The sequence below is a fragment of the Pelobates fuscus genome, chromosome 11 (genome assembly GCF_036172605.1).
Source record: "Pelobates fuscus isolate aPelFus1 chromosome 11, aPelFus1.pri, whole genome shotgun sequence".
NCBI classification, from domain to species: domain Eukaryota; kingdom Metazoa; phylum Chordata; class Amphibia; order Anura; family Pelobatidae; genus Pelobates; species Pelobates fuscus.
The window spans coordinates 49,727,286-49,742,192 of record NC_086327.1 but is presented as its reverse complement, the minus strand read 5'-3'; the positions used below and the strand labels follow the sequence as shown (position 1 = coordinate 49,742,192).

At 39.6% G+C, this 14,907-nt stretch overlaps 1 protein-coding gene across 5 annotated transcripts in view; it reads right to left on the bottom strand.

Moving 5' to 3' along the window:
• Positions 1–14,907, bottom strand: part of LOC134577864 (pleckstrin homology domain-containing family A member 7-like) — a 97,148-nt gene that overhangs the window by 30,422 nt on the left and 51,819 nt on the right. For all 5 annotated transcript variants that reach the window (XM_063436773.1, XM_063436776.1, XM_063436775.1 and 2 more), the window contains exons 2-6: positions 6,216–6,373; positions 4,760–4,867; positions 3,563–3,635; positions 2,189–2,289; positions 342–457 (exon numbers count right to left, since the gene is read on the bottom strand). In XM_063436773.1, the coding sequence (XP_063292843.1) occupies positions 342–457; positions 2,189–2,289; positions 3,563–3,635; positions 4,760–4,867; positions 6,216–6,302 (485 nt within the window). In that variant the 5' untranslated portion in view covers positions 6,303–6,373. The remainder of the gene's footprint in view (positions 1–341; positions 458–2,188; positions 2,290–3,562; positions 3,636–4,759; positions 4,868–6,215; positions 6,374–14,907) is intronic.

Sequence of the window (14,907 nt, the reverse complement as noted above, 5' to 3'; positions counted from 1 at the left end):
ATAAAAAGACTATAAAGAAAATGGCTATTTGATTTCTGCAATCCTACCATTTAAGATTGTAAAAAAAAAAAAAAAAAAAAATTTTCAAAAAGAAACTAGCTCACTGTGATTAGTTTTCTAGTAATTATAGGATTGTTCTTGTCAGACGTCTCCATTTTTTGTATGGGGTGTAGAATTAAAGAGTCTATACACTTTAGATATTCAGTAATCAAGACTATTCATGGCTTCAATAATACCCTCACTGTGAAGACAGATGACAATGCACTCGCTGTTCACAGAAAAGCCTGCAATAATGTATTCTATATTCTGAGTCTATTAAACAAGAAATTCAACGTGCATACTTGTTTTTGTCTTCAGAAACTACCAGGGCAGACTGGTTCATGGCTCGGATCCAAGCATTCATATCCTCAAGTGTGTCAGCGCCAAAGTAATAAGTCCGCATGCCAGGATGCTCGGCCTTTAATGATACAAACAACCAGTCAGGAATGGCTACAACATTATAGCATTTCTAGAACTCTAGGTTTCTCGTTGTGCAATTCAAAAAGGGCAGGTGTCCTACATTTAGTCTCTTCCAATCAATCTTTCTTTGCAATGTAGATGTGCTGTAGTCTATGGTAAATGCACAATGTCCATACGACTGTTCTTTGCACATCTAAAATCTAGAATATATTAATGCCATAGTAATAATTTGCACTAAGATCCTGAGAAGACGAATAACAAAATGTCAAGTTTGCTTTGCAGTAGTTTTTTGCACCAATATCATCAGTTTCTTGCAAAATGGCATGATTGAGTGTGGCTTCTATCACCATTTTTGCTAAATGGCTGTCAAAACCACAAATGAAGGAGCCATCTCCAATGGTGTTCTTCCTATATTTACTTTTTCGTTTTGTTAGATGTTCGAGGGGAAGGTTACAACAGCATCTATCACCAACACTAGTCAAGTACACAAAGCTTTTCTGCTACAGATGTACAATAAAATAAAAAGGATGGGTATAAACCCACCCAATGAGGGCTCTAGACACTACAAACAAGTGTAAAAATGGGATATTAAAAATATCAAATTTTATTCTGCACAATTAGCAGTAAATATAAAAATAAATATGAAACAATACAATGTGCAAGTGCCAAAAAGTAGTATAAAACAGTACAATTCTAAGACCAGGGAACAAAGCCCGGCACCAACCACTCACTTGTTTGTAGTGTCTAGTGCCCTCATTGGGTGGGTTTATACCCATCCTTTTCTTTTTTATTTTGTTTTATAGGCAGTTTGGGGTGTGCCTATTTGAGTGGCAGCTTTTCACCTATAGTGTGTATCTACAGTACCTATTATCTGGATCTATCTTTATTTGTACTGCAATAAAATAATAGTGCTTTAAATAAACCATACACTCATTCCTATGAAATCTGCTGAAAGGTTGCATTCTGTTTATGTTTTTTTTCCCCCTAGAGATATTGGTCAAATAAGATATTTTAAATGGAACACCTAGAACTATTACCACTATATATTGCACTATAGCAGTTATGTTGCCAGGATTATCTCCAATGTTAGTAGTCAAACTGTCTGCTTATCTGGGGTCTGCTGGGTACCAGTAACTGCCTTTATGGGGAGCCAGAGGCTCCTATACGGAGCTTTAATTAGTTCTCCTGCACTAAATTGTGCCGTGCAGAGCCAGCTTATTGGTTTAGATGCCACAAAAATAATGCGTAAACGACAATCTTGTGTCTACATTTTGGTTATCAGCCACTTCTTGTTACCATACCTGTTGCTACTTTAGAGAATAGGTTACAGACTACAAAAGTATTAGCAGCAGGAAGTTGGTGGCTGCCACGGTTGAAAGCCAGTCACTATTTTTAAAGGGAGTTGTTGCCATTCTAGTTACTGGTTTACTATACGGATTGGTTTCTAAATGATTATTGTGGACTTACAATACATTTGGTTTAATCTCTGTATGTATTACTATGGATATTTAATGAGTACCTCTGTACACCATTTCCACTCAAGTATACGATTGTTAACATTTGCACTGGTGTTTTGAATGTTGAAAGAGTTTTTTGTATACAAGTCTGTACAGAGGACAGTTAAAAACACAAACTTTGTACAGATGCTTTCTCTTATAGTATACGTGTATCAGTGTATGTAAATGTAGGCATTTGTTACTTAAGATCAAAAAAACTCAATAAAGCGTACCTTGAAGCTGAACCGTCGATTTTTCACCTCTCGTGGGCTGGCAGGTAAGATTTCATAACTAGGTAATAAGATGCTGCCCAGCACAGTCTCTTCTCTGCTGTCTGAGACCCAAAAAATTAGAACAATTGAAATGTAAGCATTGTTTTACGATAGAAGGTACTAAAGTAGGGATGGCAATTGGCAAATTATGACACGCAGATAAAGTTTGATCAAAAGTATCATAACGATCACCCAACATGAAATGTACCAATTACATTTGAGCTCCAACACTACCTGGGAGAAGGGGACTGCAACCCTGAATTATAAGACCTATAAAGCCATCTTTTTTTTGCAATCAGTAAAGAAAATCAAACAGCATGGAGCCCTGGAAATATGGACATGAATTATATTTATTTGAATTTTATAGTCTCTCAATGAAAGAAAAAAATAACTAAATGCTGACTGCCCTTTAAAGGTTTACTATAATCATTAAATATTTAACTACTAAAGGCTGCTTTGCTGGCGACCTAAAATGCAGATTAATGGAGACTTTATAAAATTTGGCGCCTACACTTTTTCATCTCAATAAATGTAAAGGTACCGGTATATTACATTTAAATATAATGCATGTTGTTTATGGCTAAATATTTTTTATTTTTTTTACACTCTACATTCTGCATTGTGGGTAGAAAAGAAAAAAAAAAAACTACATTTTTTTTCCACAATGCAGACGATTCAGCATCCTGATGGAGACACCACCACTTGGGGAATGGTGGCCTAGGGGTTCAGTAGAGGTGCCTTATGTGGTCCCACGCATGCACTGCCATCCTGAATCTTCAGCAACTGGTCTTTCATCTGCCAGGAGCCCACATCAGTGCTGTACTCTTGCACATGCATGAGAATACAGCACAAATGTCTATGGATGATCCCTGCACGATTGCAGCAATCTACATAGATATTGTCTTGTGATGAGTGAGACAATGCCTTAGTCCCACAGGGGTTGCTACAATGGTTGAGGAAGCATCAATACTTAACAGGGGTCAAGTTAAGGATTTACCATAAAACAAAGCAGTCTCTACTTTGTCTTCTATCATCTGACTGGTGTTTGTAATTTTAATTAAATTCCAACACCGTCTTTATGAGCATTTCATGGCAGAGCCGCTTTAAGCCTTCTAGGTTATGTATTAAAAAAACATGCACCACAGCTCCCAGTTATCCTACATTTTGTGCTTGTGTATAAAGAACATTTAGGCATTTTTATACATGGCATACGGATGAAAATGTAAATATATGACTAAAGTACATCATGCTTTGTGCTAGACATTAAACATTTATTTATGCAGAACCCCTATGCTTACAAGCAAAGAACTCCATTTTTAGATCATTCTAGATTACCTCGATAATAAAACAAGCAGAAATCGCAAAGAACAAACCATCTTCTTTTCCATAGTTTTAAACCAGAACTATCCTACAGGAAAATACAAATAAAATAGTGTTACAAAATGTTCCATATTGAATGATATTTGTTAAAATAACTTTCTGGATAATTCATCTCTAGGCATTTGATTCCCCTGATAAAATTGATGGATAATGAGCGCCGCCATTTAAAGCTTTCTTTTTGTCTCCTCTCTCTTTCCCTACTCTTCCACTTTCTATTTTGTTCTCCCTGAGGATGGACCACTCCTTGCGATATGGTTATTGCACTCTAGATTAACAATTGTTCTATCCGTATATATCCAATTCATGAACAAATATGCATTTAATAATGTTGGTTATGCAACCTCATTTAACTTTTTCCCTATGTTTTTGCTTCTTTGCTCATCGAATATTGTAAATCTTCAATAAAAATTGATATAAATCTATAACAGTCTACACCCTTGTTAAAGGGACACTGGATTGGCTGAAATTGGCAAGGAAATCAGCTCCTTATAAAGATGCATTAAACCAATGCAGCTCTAGGATGAAAGTTCAGCATCTGAATGTAGAGCGTGGAGACACTGGACGGCAGTGCTGCACACTGAGCAGCACTGCCCAAGGAAGCACCTCCAGTGGCCGTCTCATTAAGCTGTAGTTGTTCTGGTGAGTCTAGTATCCCTTTAACTATGGTTCAGAAAATGACAAAAAAAAATTCACAGTATTTCCTCTTTAAAATTCAGGTCCAAGATACATTCATTCAGCTCAATGAGAAGACTTTGCAAGGCAGGTGTTTTAAGCAATTGCTTCACCAAGCTAACCAAACCAGGAAGTGTCAGGCCCCGTTTTCTGATTGTCTGGGGGTGTAACATGATTAATTTATTAAAGTGCCAATTTCTTTTGAAACAAAAAACAAAAACAATAAAATGTAACACTCTTCACAAACAACACATTTCAGTTAAAGTGCTTTAGAGAGTGTCCCTTTAACTCTGCAGAACATCTATGCCTAGGGCAACATCATTGCTCTGATTTCTGCACATAAATGCCATCCATGCACATGTCCACTTGGGCATTTCTTAAACACACTTTAACTTCCTATCTTAACAGTGAAATCAGGTGTTTTTCAGCAAAAACTATAGTATCTCTATGCATGAGGCAGATGTGAGCTTCTCAATGTACCTGTTTATACAGCCATCCACGAATCACCACAGGAGAATTTGGGTCTCTCTTTATAGAATATTCTCTTTTTCCGAATGTGTGCACTCTTTTTATAGATCTAGTGGATGGCTATTTGGAAAAGGAGAGGGGAGGGGAAAACATAGGTCATATATTACAATAATGATATTTACTTTCTTTGCTTAATAAATAAATGCACATCCTCCGTTCTCTATTCTATCAAAGTCATGCAAAACTGGAAATGTTTTATTAAAATACACCAATGCAAAATTTCAATATACATTTGATCTAGAATCCTGAAACAGCTCCGGTAAATGTATATTAAGGAGAAACTATAGCTTAATAAAGCAGGTTTGGTGCACAGCTCATGCTCCAGGACTCTCACTGCTCAATGTAGGAGTGAAATTACTTGGTTAATGCGGCCATAGTCACACCTCCCTCGATGTGATTTATAAAGTCTTCCTAAAGACTGCATGAAAAATAATCTAGATATTGGAGATTCCTGTATAGCACAGTCTGTTTAATTTAGAATTTCGTATCTCTTGGTCTGTTAATAGCCTTCTAGAATCTGCAAGAGCCTCCTGTGTGTGAGATTAAAGTTCAATTTACAGAGCAGGTGATAAAAACCTTTTTTTGTTTTCATGCAGGCGGTGTCAGTCACAGGTAGGTGAGGTGGTTAGGGCTGCATGAACAGAAATAGGAATGATTTAACTCCTAAATGGCAGAGAATTAAACAGTGAGACTGCAGGACCATGATTTATACACCAAAACTGCTTCATTCAGCTAAAAAAAAAAATGTTTTGATACTTTGGATATCAGTTCAGGTTCAGATGACAAGATTCCAGCAATAAACACACAAACTTTAAATATACAGTGCTTTTCAAAATGTGTTCTCTTGGCGGCTCTCACCTTATCACAGTGTTTGGTCAGTAGATAGCATAGAATAGATTATAAGCATGTATGAGTGGCCCCTTCTACAAGACTGAATTGGAGGGATTCTATGAGCTTTTTTTTTTTAGCTGTGAGTTCAATCACGATTGCCATCACATAATGGTTTAGAATATATAAAAAAAAAAAAAAAAACGCAACTCCCACCTACAGTGAGCAATAAACCACACTGATACCGATGTAGCATTATCCTCCAATCCTACACAATAAGATTACTCTCTCGGTGACTCAATAGAAGGTTTACGGGAAAGCCCTTCTTTAGACAGATTTTTTTTTTTTTTTTTTTTTTAAACAATAAATTCGTACACGTTAATGCAGGATGAAGAGTGAGGCAAAAAGGTTTAAAAAATGTAGTACGAAAAAAATGTCTTAAACAAAATTAAATCTAGAAAAACCAACTAATGTACACCAGTTGTAGTGAAACAAGAGTCGAGTCTTTTTAATGACTATTTCTTTTGATCCTCTATCGCAGCATGGGTAAGGAAATACAGGGAGGGGAGTAGATACTAACCCTTGACCCCTGGCTGACTGAAGCCGTAGTGACTACGCTGCTGGTGACACTTAGCCCACTCCTGGGACGTTCTATTTCTTCAGTCATGGTTTGTAGTGTGTATTACTGAGAGGGAGAAGGTCTTTTCTATCTGGGTCAGAAGTAGGTCATCAAAAGCTCTGGAAACAAAAGGAAAAAATAATAATGAAATACAGCTTTAATCATCAACGGCGCAGAGCAAACTGATATATTTTCTTTTTAATACATCAGAAGTCAATTACATGATTTCCTACCAATGTGATATAGATAGGCAGCATTTTTAGCTAAACTTTTGGAAATCAGAATTGAAATTTTACAGAAATACTTGCTAAGTGATTTAAATGGTTGTCCATTTCGGACTCCTCAACGAGGTCTAAGTACAGCTAATGCACTGACTCATACCAACCAAGTGTCCCTTTTTAGGAGGGGTACTCCCTATTTTTGCCACAAATCCCTTTGTCCATCCTTTCTATCCTAATGTCCCACTTTTTCTAGGAGCTCCGGGTTATTGAAGTGTCCAAGTGTATAACATAGCTCTATAGCAAGAATACTCACATTAATGTGTCTAAATTACAAAAAATGTGTTTAGAAATCAGTCTGTGTAAATAATATACATTGTTCCTCTTCTAAATTACATTTTAGTTGCATTAATAGTTATTAGTAAGTCACATCAAATTTATCAGAACAGTCCAGCCACTGGCCACACCACCATTCACACCGATAAAATGAAAGTTTATTTATGCCAGAATACTAGATAACTCCAAAATAGATAATGAGGATATCCTGGAGTCTTGATCCAAAAAAAAAAAAAAAAAAAACACACACACTCAAACTCATGTGACTTGTATTTTACCGATTAAATAATCAGAATAACCGGCCGGCTGTTAATGGTGAGGCTCACTGTAAACAGCCTACGGTAAGTCAATGTGTATTGCTTCCAAAAAAAAAAAAAAAAAAAACACTTTATATTTTCTACAGTGGAAAAAAACACAAAAAAATGCAGTTAAGAAGTACATAAAGGTTTACTGGTTCATGGAAAAAATAAAAAAAATATACATGGGTTCCATCTAAATTACCACAATCTGACAAAATGCACAATATTTTATTTTTATTTTTATTAAAACAAATAAAATAACCTACTGGGAAAGATATACGCTGGCAGATTCCCAGAAGCTTTGGGCCAATCGTTAGACAGGATCTAGAGCCATCAGAGTTCTGACTCGGGAGCAAATTAGCGGCTCCTTAGCTTCGCAATAACAAATCATGGAGGCACCTGCTGATTCAAGAGATGAGGCATACTGACCCTTCCCCTGATCAGATCAATGTGACACTTGCATCGTTTGGGGATATAAACCCTGTTAAGACATTTGTTAAAGTCCTCAGATATGAGAACTTTATAGGTTAGATGGAGACATAAATGTGATTAGTGTTGTCGCGAACCCGAAATTTTCGGTTCGCGAACGGCGAACGCGAACTTCCGCAAATATTCGCTAAGCGGCGAACCGCGCGAACCGCCATTGACTTCAATGGGCAGGCGAATGTTAAAACCAACAGGGACTCTTTCTGGCCACAAAAGTGATGGAAAAGTTGTTTCAAGGGGACTAACACCTGGACTGTGGCATGCCGGAGGGGGATCCATGGCAAAACTCCCATGGAGAATTGCACAGTTGATGCAGAGTCTGCTTTTAATCCATAAAGGGCAGAAATCACCTAACATTGACACCTGTCCTCAAAGCCCCTGATACACACTGACACAGAGCAGAATAGAGACTGTCCCCCCTACATAGGGTCACTTGGCAGATATGGATTGACACCTGTCCTCAAAACCCCTGATACACACTGACACAGAGCAGAATAGGGACTGTTCCCCCTACATAGGGTCACTTGGCAGATATGGATTGACACCTGTCCTCAAAACCCCTGATACACACTGACACAGAGCAGAATAGGGACTGTTCCCCCTACATAGGGTCACTTGGCAGATATGGATTGACACCTATCCTAATGATCCCTGATACACACTGACACAGAGCAGAATAGAGACTGTTACCCCCTACATAGGGTCACTTGGCAGATATGGATTGACACCTGTCCTCAAAACCCCTGATACACACTGACACAGAGCAGAATAGGGACTGTTCCCCCTACATAGGGTCACTTGGCAGATATGGATTGACACCTATCCTAATGATCCCTGATACACACTGACACAGAGCAGAATAGAGACTGTTCCCCCTACATAGGGTCACTTGGCAGATATGGATTGACACCCGTCCTCAAAACCCCTGATACACACTGACACAGAGCAGAATAGAGACTGTTCCCTGTCCATAGAGACCATGATACACACTGACACAGAGCAGAATAGAGACTGTTCCCTGTCCATAGAGACCATGATACACACTGACACAGAGCAGAATAGAGACTGTTCACCGTCCACAGAGACCATGATACACACTGACACAGAAGCTGGCAGGCAGGCAACTGCTCTTCTATTACAGTGAAAACTAATTATTTATTTTAAATCTAAAGCTTAACCTATTGTTAAAACAGATATGAGTGGTGGCACTGACTGTGCAAATGGGCAAGGCATCCAACCTGACACAGAAGCTGGCAGGCAGGCAACTGCTCTTCTATTACAGTGAAAACAAATTATTTATTTTAAATCTAAAGCTTAACCAATTGTTAAAACAGATATGAGTGGTGGCACTGGGCAAGTGGGCACAGTATCCAATGTGAACCTCACACAGAAGCTGGCAGGCAGGCAACTGCTCTTCTATTACAGTGAAAAAAAAAATTTTGGTTGTAAAAGCACGCTAAAGAGACACCAGATATGATTGGCAACTGTCAAAGCACGCTGGCACAGGTCTGCAGAGCACACGCTGAAGTAGGCCTGACACCCAGACGCTTGCAGACAACTAACTGATCTTCTATTACAGTGAAAAAAAAAGATTTCTTTAAAATCTAAAGCTTAAGCTATTGTTAAAACAGATATGAGTGGTGGCACTGACTGTGCAAATGGGCAAGGCATCCAACCTGAAGCTGGCAGGCAGGCAACTGCTCTTCTATTACATTGAAAAAAAATTATTTATTTTAAATCTAAAGCTTAACCAATTGTTAAAACAGATATGAGTGGTGGCACTGGGCAAGTAGGCACAGTATCCAATGTGAACCTCACACGGAAGCTGGCAGGCAGGCACCTGCAATTACATTACACAGGGGGAAAAAAAAAAAAAAAAGCAGACTGATGTTCTAGCCCTAAAAAGGGCTTTTTGGGGTGCTGTCCTTACAGCAGAGATCAGATGAGTCCTTCAGGATTGTAGTGGACACTGAATACCCTAGCCTAGCTATCAATTTCCCTATCTAATCAGCAGCAGCTAAACTTTCCCTCCTCTCACTAAGCATGCAGCTTCAGAATGAATCGAAAATGGATGCTGGGAGGGAGGTTGGAGGGTGTGGAAGGGAGGGAGTGCTGCTGATTGGCTGGAATGTGTCTGCTGACCGAGAGGCACAGGGTCAAAGTTTGCCCAATGATGACGAATAGGGGGCGGATCGAACTGCGCATGTGTCCGCCCGCCGCGGCGAACGCGAACACGCTAAGTTCGCCGGGAACTGTTCGCCGGCGGACAGTTCGGTACATCACTAAATGTGATAAAAAGGGGACACCACTCTGGCCTGTGTTCAAGAAGGCCTCAGCAGACAGACTAGCCACTGATTTACAAAACCCATGATGCCACATATTTTTCTAATAGTGATGGAACAGCCCAGCTTAAGGGACAAAGACTTCTCTGGGAATCCAACTCGTCTCTTAGTATGGCAGATCACACAAATACAAATAGGTGTCCAATCAATCTCATGGAACCTTATACAGCATCGGCCAAGGCAAAAATTAATGAGACTATTTTGGCTCCAGGACTGGAGGCAAACTGGTTGTAATGACTGCATCAGAACAGTTACCACAAGGTGTTTGAAACCCACAAGCAGAGTGCTGTCACTCAAATACAAATAGTTGTGGTCAATATTCAAGTTAGCCTTATAGGAATGACCAGTACAATAATGGAGAGTAGACACAGGGAACACATTATTCCTTACTGCTCCTTATATGGTTTTGCACTTTTTTTTTATATCAACAAATCACTGGTGTGCTATATTTGTGTAAATTTTTACACACAGAAAAACCTGGGGAGAATTAGCATATAGGTTTATTACATTCTGCTGCTTGAAGTACAAAAGGCAGTCATTGCAAAACTCAAATCATTACATGAATCTGGAGCTGTGCATATGGACATGTTATTTCAGCAGCCTTAAATTAAACCCCACTGATTCCCCCACCCCGCAACAATTGGAGGAGACTTGGTGTAACTTCAGCAGGAAACGCGCTTGACAGTAACTTCAACAAAAGGTGAAGCACAATATACAAAAAACGAAATCAGCACACTATAGGTCTAAGGTAGGGCTGGCTCCATCTTCAAAAGCAAGAACCGTACACAAAGAATATCATTGGGGGTGCGTAGGGGATGAAATAAGACTTTTGGCTGCTTTCCACTGCAGAAAGACAAGTGAATGGAGTACAGCTTAAAATGACTTGGATTACAGAACTGTTCAAATACCGTAAGTTACAAAGTTAGTCTACAGCAGAAGTGGCAGTTCCTCGCTATATTTATCCATAGATCAGTGACTGAAAAATTTGGTAGCATTAACCATACATTTTTTAATTAAATTAATGACTGCTTTGTTGGGCAGCCGGACACATAGGGAGCAGCCTCATGGGATTTGATGGAGCGGAGACCTGTGGGTAAGTATCCGGTAGTATTTATTAGGAGCTGCGTGCGCCGCGGGTTAGGTGCAAGGCAGCGCGCTCCGCTTGTGTAGCATGAAAATCGTGTTCAGGGCCAACGCCCTGATTGGCGGATTGTGGCATGAGGCAGCCAACGGCGGTAAAAATCGGCGATATAAATTTAAAGGCGTTGACATTGTTTTACCTCAACCTGTGCTAGACAATTAACAAGGTGAGCTGCAGCTCCCATCCCACCCACCCACCACCCTCTCATTTATAAATTTTATAATGTTGTGACCTTATGGTATACAAGTCACCCTCCTGGGGGTGAAGCCTTGTATGGGTTAATTTTTGGCTTTGTTCTTTTTATTATTATTATTATTATTATTATTATTATTAAGGATATTGATGGTTAATTTGGAATTGTGAAATCCATAATAAAGGTTTACGGCCATTCTCCAAATGTTACAGTTTTAATCAAAATAAACAATTGAATAAAGAAGTTGTTTTGTGTTTCATTATATTTATGTATCATAAAATAGTGCAACATTCAAACCCCATGTGCAGTATTTGGCATCCACTTCCAGCAGCGATATCTGACAATGCAAATGTGATCTATCAGATTTGTATCAAATTATATCTACGGATATTGCATGGCAATATTACCAACAGTATATGTATGTATACCTAGATTGAAGTTTGTTCCATATATTTTCCGAATCTTTTCAAAAGTTTAACAGTTAAGAAAATGACTGGTTGCGTAAAATAGATCTACTTACCAAAAACTTTAAATTTCCCATTTCATATACAAAATATATATCTCCGGAGGTGCTTTCAAACACTTAGCAGTTTATCCAGAGGTCAGAGCGGGGCCTGCTTCCCAAATACCCCTGAACAGATTAGTACAATGTCTGTTGAACAGCAGACACTCACACATGCTTGAAATGTTTATATAAACGAAGTATGTTTTGTTAGGAAGGAATCAAAAGACTACAGCTAGACTACTGTGTACAAACATATACAAACTCAATAATATATACATGCACAATATCCTGCTTCCTGTTCATCACTCACATTTGGTTTAAAGCTGGCCTTGTATCTCTTTTGAATTGTGTAAGAACTACAGAAATGCACGAAACAGGTAGAGAAGGGTTTGCAGAAACTGTAGTCTTCTACTTAGCGTTTGCACAGGACTCCTATACACATCTATGGCTACGTAGATGTTATTTCTGTGTGTATGGGCCGGCCTGTGCTTTTTTAGATCTTTGCTATGCAGCCCATCACTGCCATTCAGAAATTCAGTCACTTCTCCATTTTCTGAGTAAAGGGCCTCACATACTTTAGGTGCATCGGTGGATGGCATACCACATACAATTAGCTCTAGAGAGTTAATGTTAAAGTTTCCAAAAGTCCTTTCATACATACTACCCTTAGCCTGGAAGTTGGCATGATGACAAATCATGATGAATTAATTTTTTATTTAAAGAACACTCCAGGCACCGTTGTAACCGCAGCAGTTTTAAAACTTGAAATATTTGCATTTGCCCATGACACCATAACCACTCTAGCTTGCTGCAGTGGTTATGGTACCAAGAGAGCACTGGAGCCCTCCCAGAGAAATTAGTCAAACCAATTAAAGGCTGTTTGACAGGGAGCGTTTCTGCACTCACTGAGCCAATGGCTATGGTGAACTACACTCATTAGCTTTCAGCCAGTGACAGTGTTTGTTTTCAGGTTAGTGAAGACATCAGGTTTTCTCCTGCAGGAAAAAGTTGAACGTGGTAGGGAAAGGGTACCTGTGGAACCAAGGTAAGCGGTCATGTCATTCTGATTCCATGGCATTCATGGAACCATAACCACTGCAGTCGGCTGTAGTAGTTATGGTGCTTGGAATGTTCCTTTAACAGCCATTCTAAAGCTTTACAAATAGCCAACCAGAGAGGAATAATGGCTTAATCATACAAATGATATAATGTTAACTACATATTGATGTATTTTACATATAAAAAGTTCATACCTTTATGATGATTCTGCAGCTTGACATAGCACAATCTAACCACCAAGTTATAATCAAAAAGTTAAAACAGCTTACCCTTCCAATAGTTAACGCCTGATTAACCTTTTAAAAAAAAAAAATGTGCAAGTTCTATCAAATGTCCTAAATGTGATTATATGCTTTGTAAGCCCTCTTGCCGGTTACCTGCTTTTGGGGCATGACAAGCTTGTCTGTAATTATACACGCACAGTAAAAAAAAAAAAAAAAAAAAGCCATTTGTTGGTTAGGATAAAGAGATTTCAAACTTCCTGAAATAGGAGTTCATTGTTAAGCACACATTTCTTTTCCAGAATTACATACTTTAACAAACCGGGAGGGTTAAAATACATTACCTCATTTAGGAAAATAAAATAAAAAAATAAAACACGTTTTGGAAGCCAGCCCAAAGACGATAAGTAATACGACGTATGTTATTCAGATTATACTCTTCTACATGAAACCTGGCAACACTCCATTTTAAATCAGAAACCAGCTACTGATTTCATTAAAACACTTGATTCTGGAGTCAAGCTGGCACAAACAATTTAAAGTCACACGGAACATGTCACAGTCCAAACGCAGAGGACATGGGGACATGTGCTAGTCTCTTTGTGTGGGACAGAGCAACACAAAAATCTAAAGAACATTCCAGGGATCAAGAGTGTGTGGGAGATTTTAACACGGAACAAGGACCCTTTAACAATGAAGGCAATGTAAGCCACCTACAAATCTGAATAGTCAGGGTTCAGACCAAGGGGGGAAAAATAAAAACATGAATGCCCCATTGATAGCAGGATAAAAAGGTCATAAACTAGCAACAGTATTAAAAAGGGACAATCAGTAGTGAGATTTTTGCACAACCAAAAAGCCAACTAAAACATTGGATATTGGTTTTGCAAGAATATACACAAACACAAACATTTATTATACATTTGAACGGGTTAGTCCAGGCACCATAACCACTTCAGTTATTTGAAGCAGATATGGTGCCTGGAGTTTGTATGTGTAGCAAGAGTTCTGAGCTGGCTGATGTCAGTTTTGTGCATATTGGACAACTGTCAACAGTTGGGCTGAGGGGAGAACTTGGCGTCAGGGAAAGGGGCAGGATAGGAAGGTTTTCTCAAACCAAAAACAGTTTTTATCAAAACACTGTTAACCACTGCAGTGTTGTACAATGGAGCAATAATGCATTCCTACAGGACCGTTGAGCCACATGTGCTAGTACAGAATGCTTTTGTAGGTGCCTTAGTGTGCATGATCATACCCATCATGGGATAACGTTCTCCAAGCAAAGCGAAGAGATGCTGAATGGCAGTGCTGCCTACTGTCAGGGCCGGCGCGTCCATAAGGCAGCACAGGCGGCCGCCTTAGGGCGCACCGGCCCGGGGGGCGCAAATGTCTGGGTGACCGGCAGGAGGGAAGCGCACAGCTCCCCTCTCCTGCCGGTCACTTCTTGTAGCGTGGCTGAGCGGCAGCAGCATCCCCACAGACCAGTTTTCCTTCCTGCCGCGGACTGTGTGGAGGGGGCGGGGATATGAACACGTCATATCCCTGCTCCCTCTGTAGCACACAGCGCGCCCAGCAGGGGCGGTGCTACCGCTGGCCACCTTCATGTGAGCATGGGAGGACTTCCTCCAAAGAAGACTGCAGATAGGAGGGGGGCTGGGCAGGACTAGCTCCAACTCCCAACTACCTGAGCCAGCAGTCCCCAGGTAAGCCACCCTCCTGTCTTTGGCTAGAAAAGTGTATTTTTTGATCAGCATGTGTGTGTGTGTGTATGTATGTCTGTTAGTGTGTGTGTGTGTGTTTCTGTCTGTCAGTGTGTCTGTGTGTGTATATATCTGTCTGTTAGTGTGTCTTTG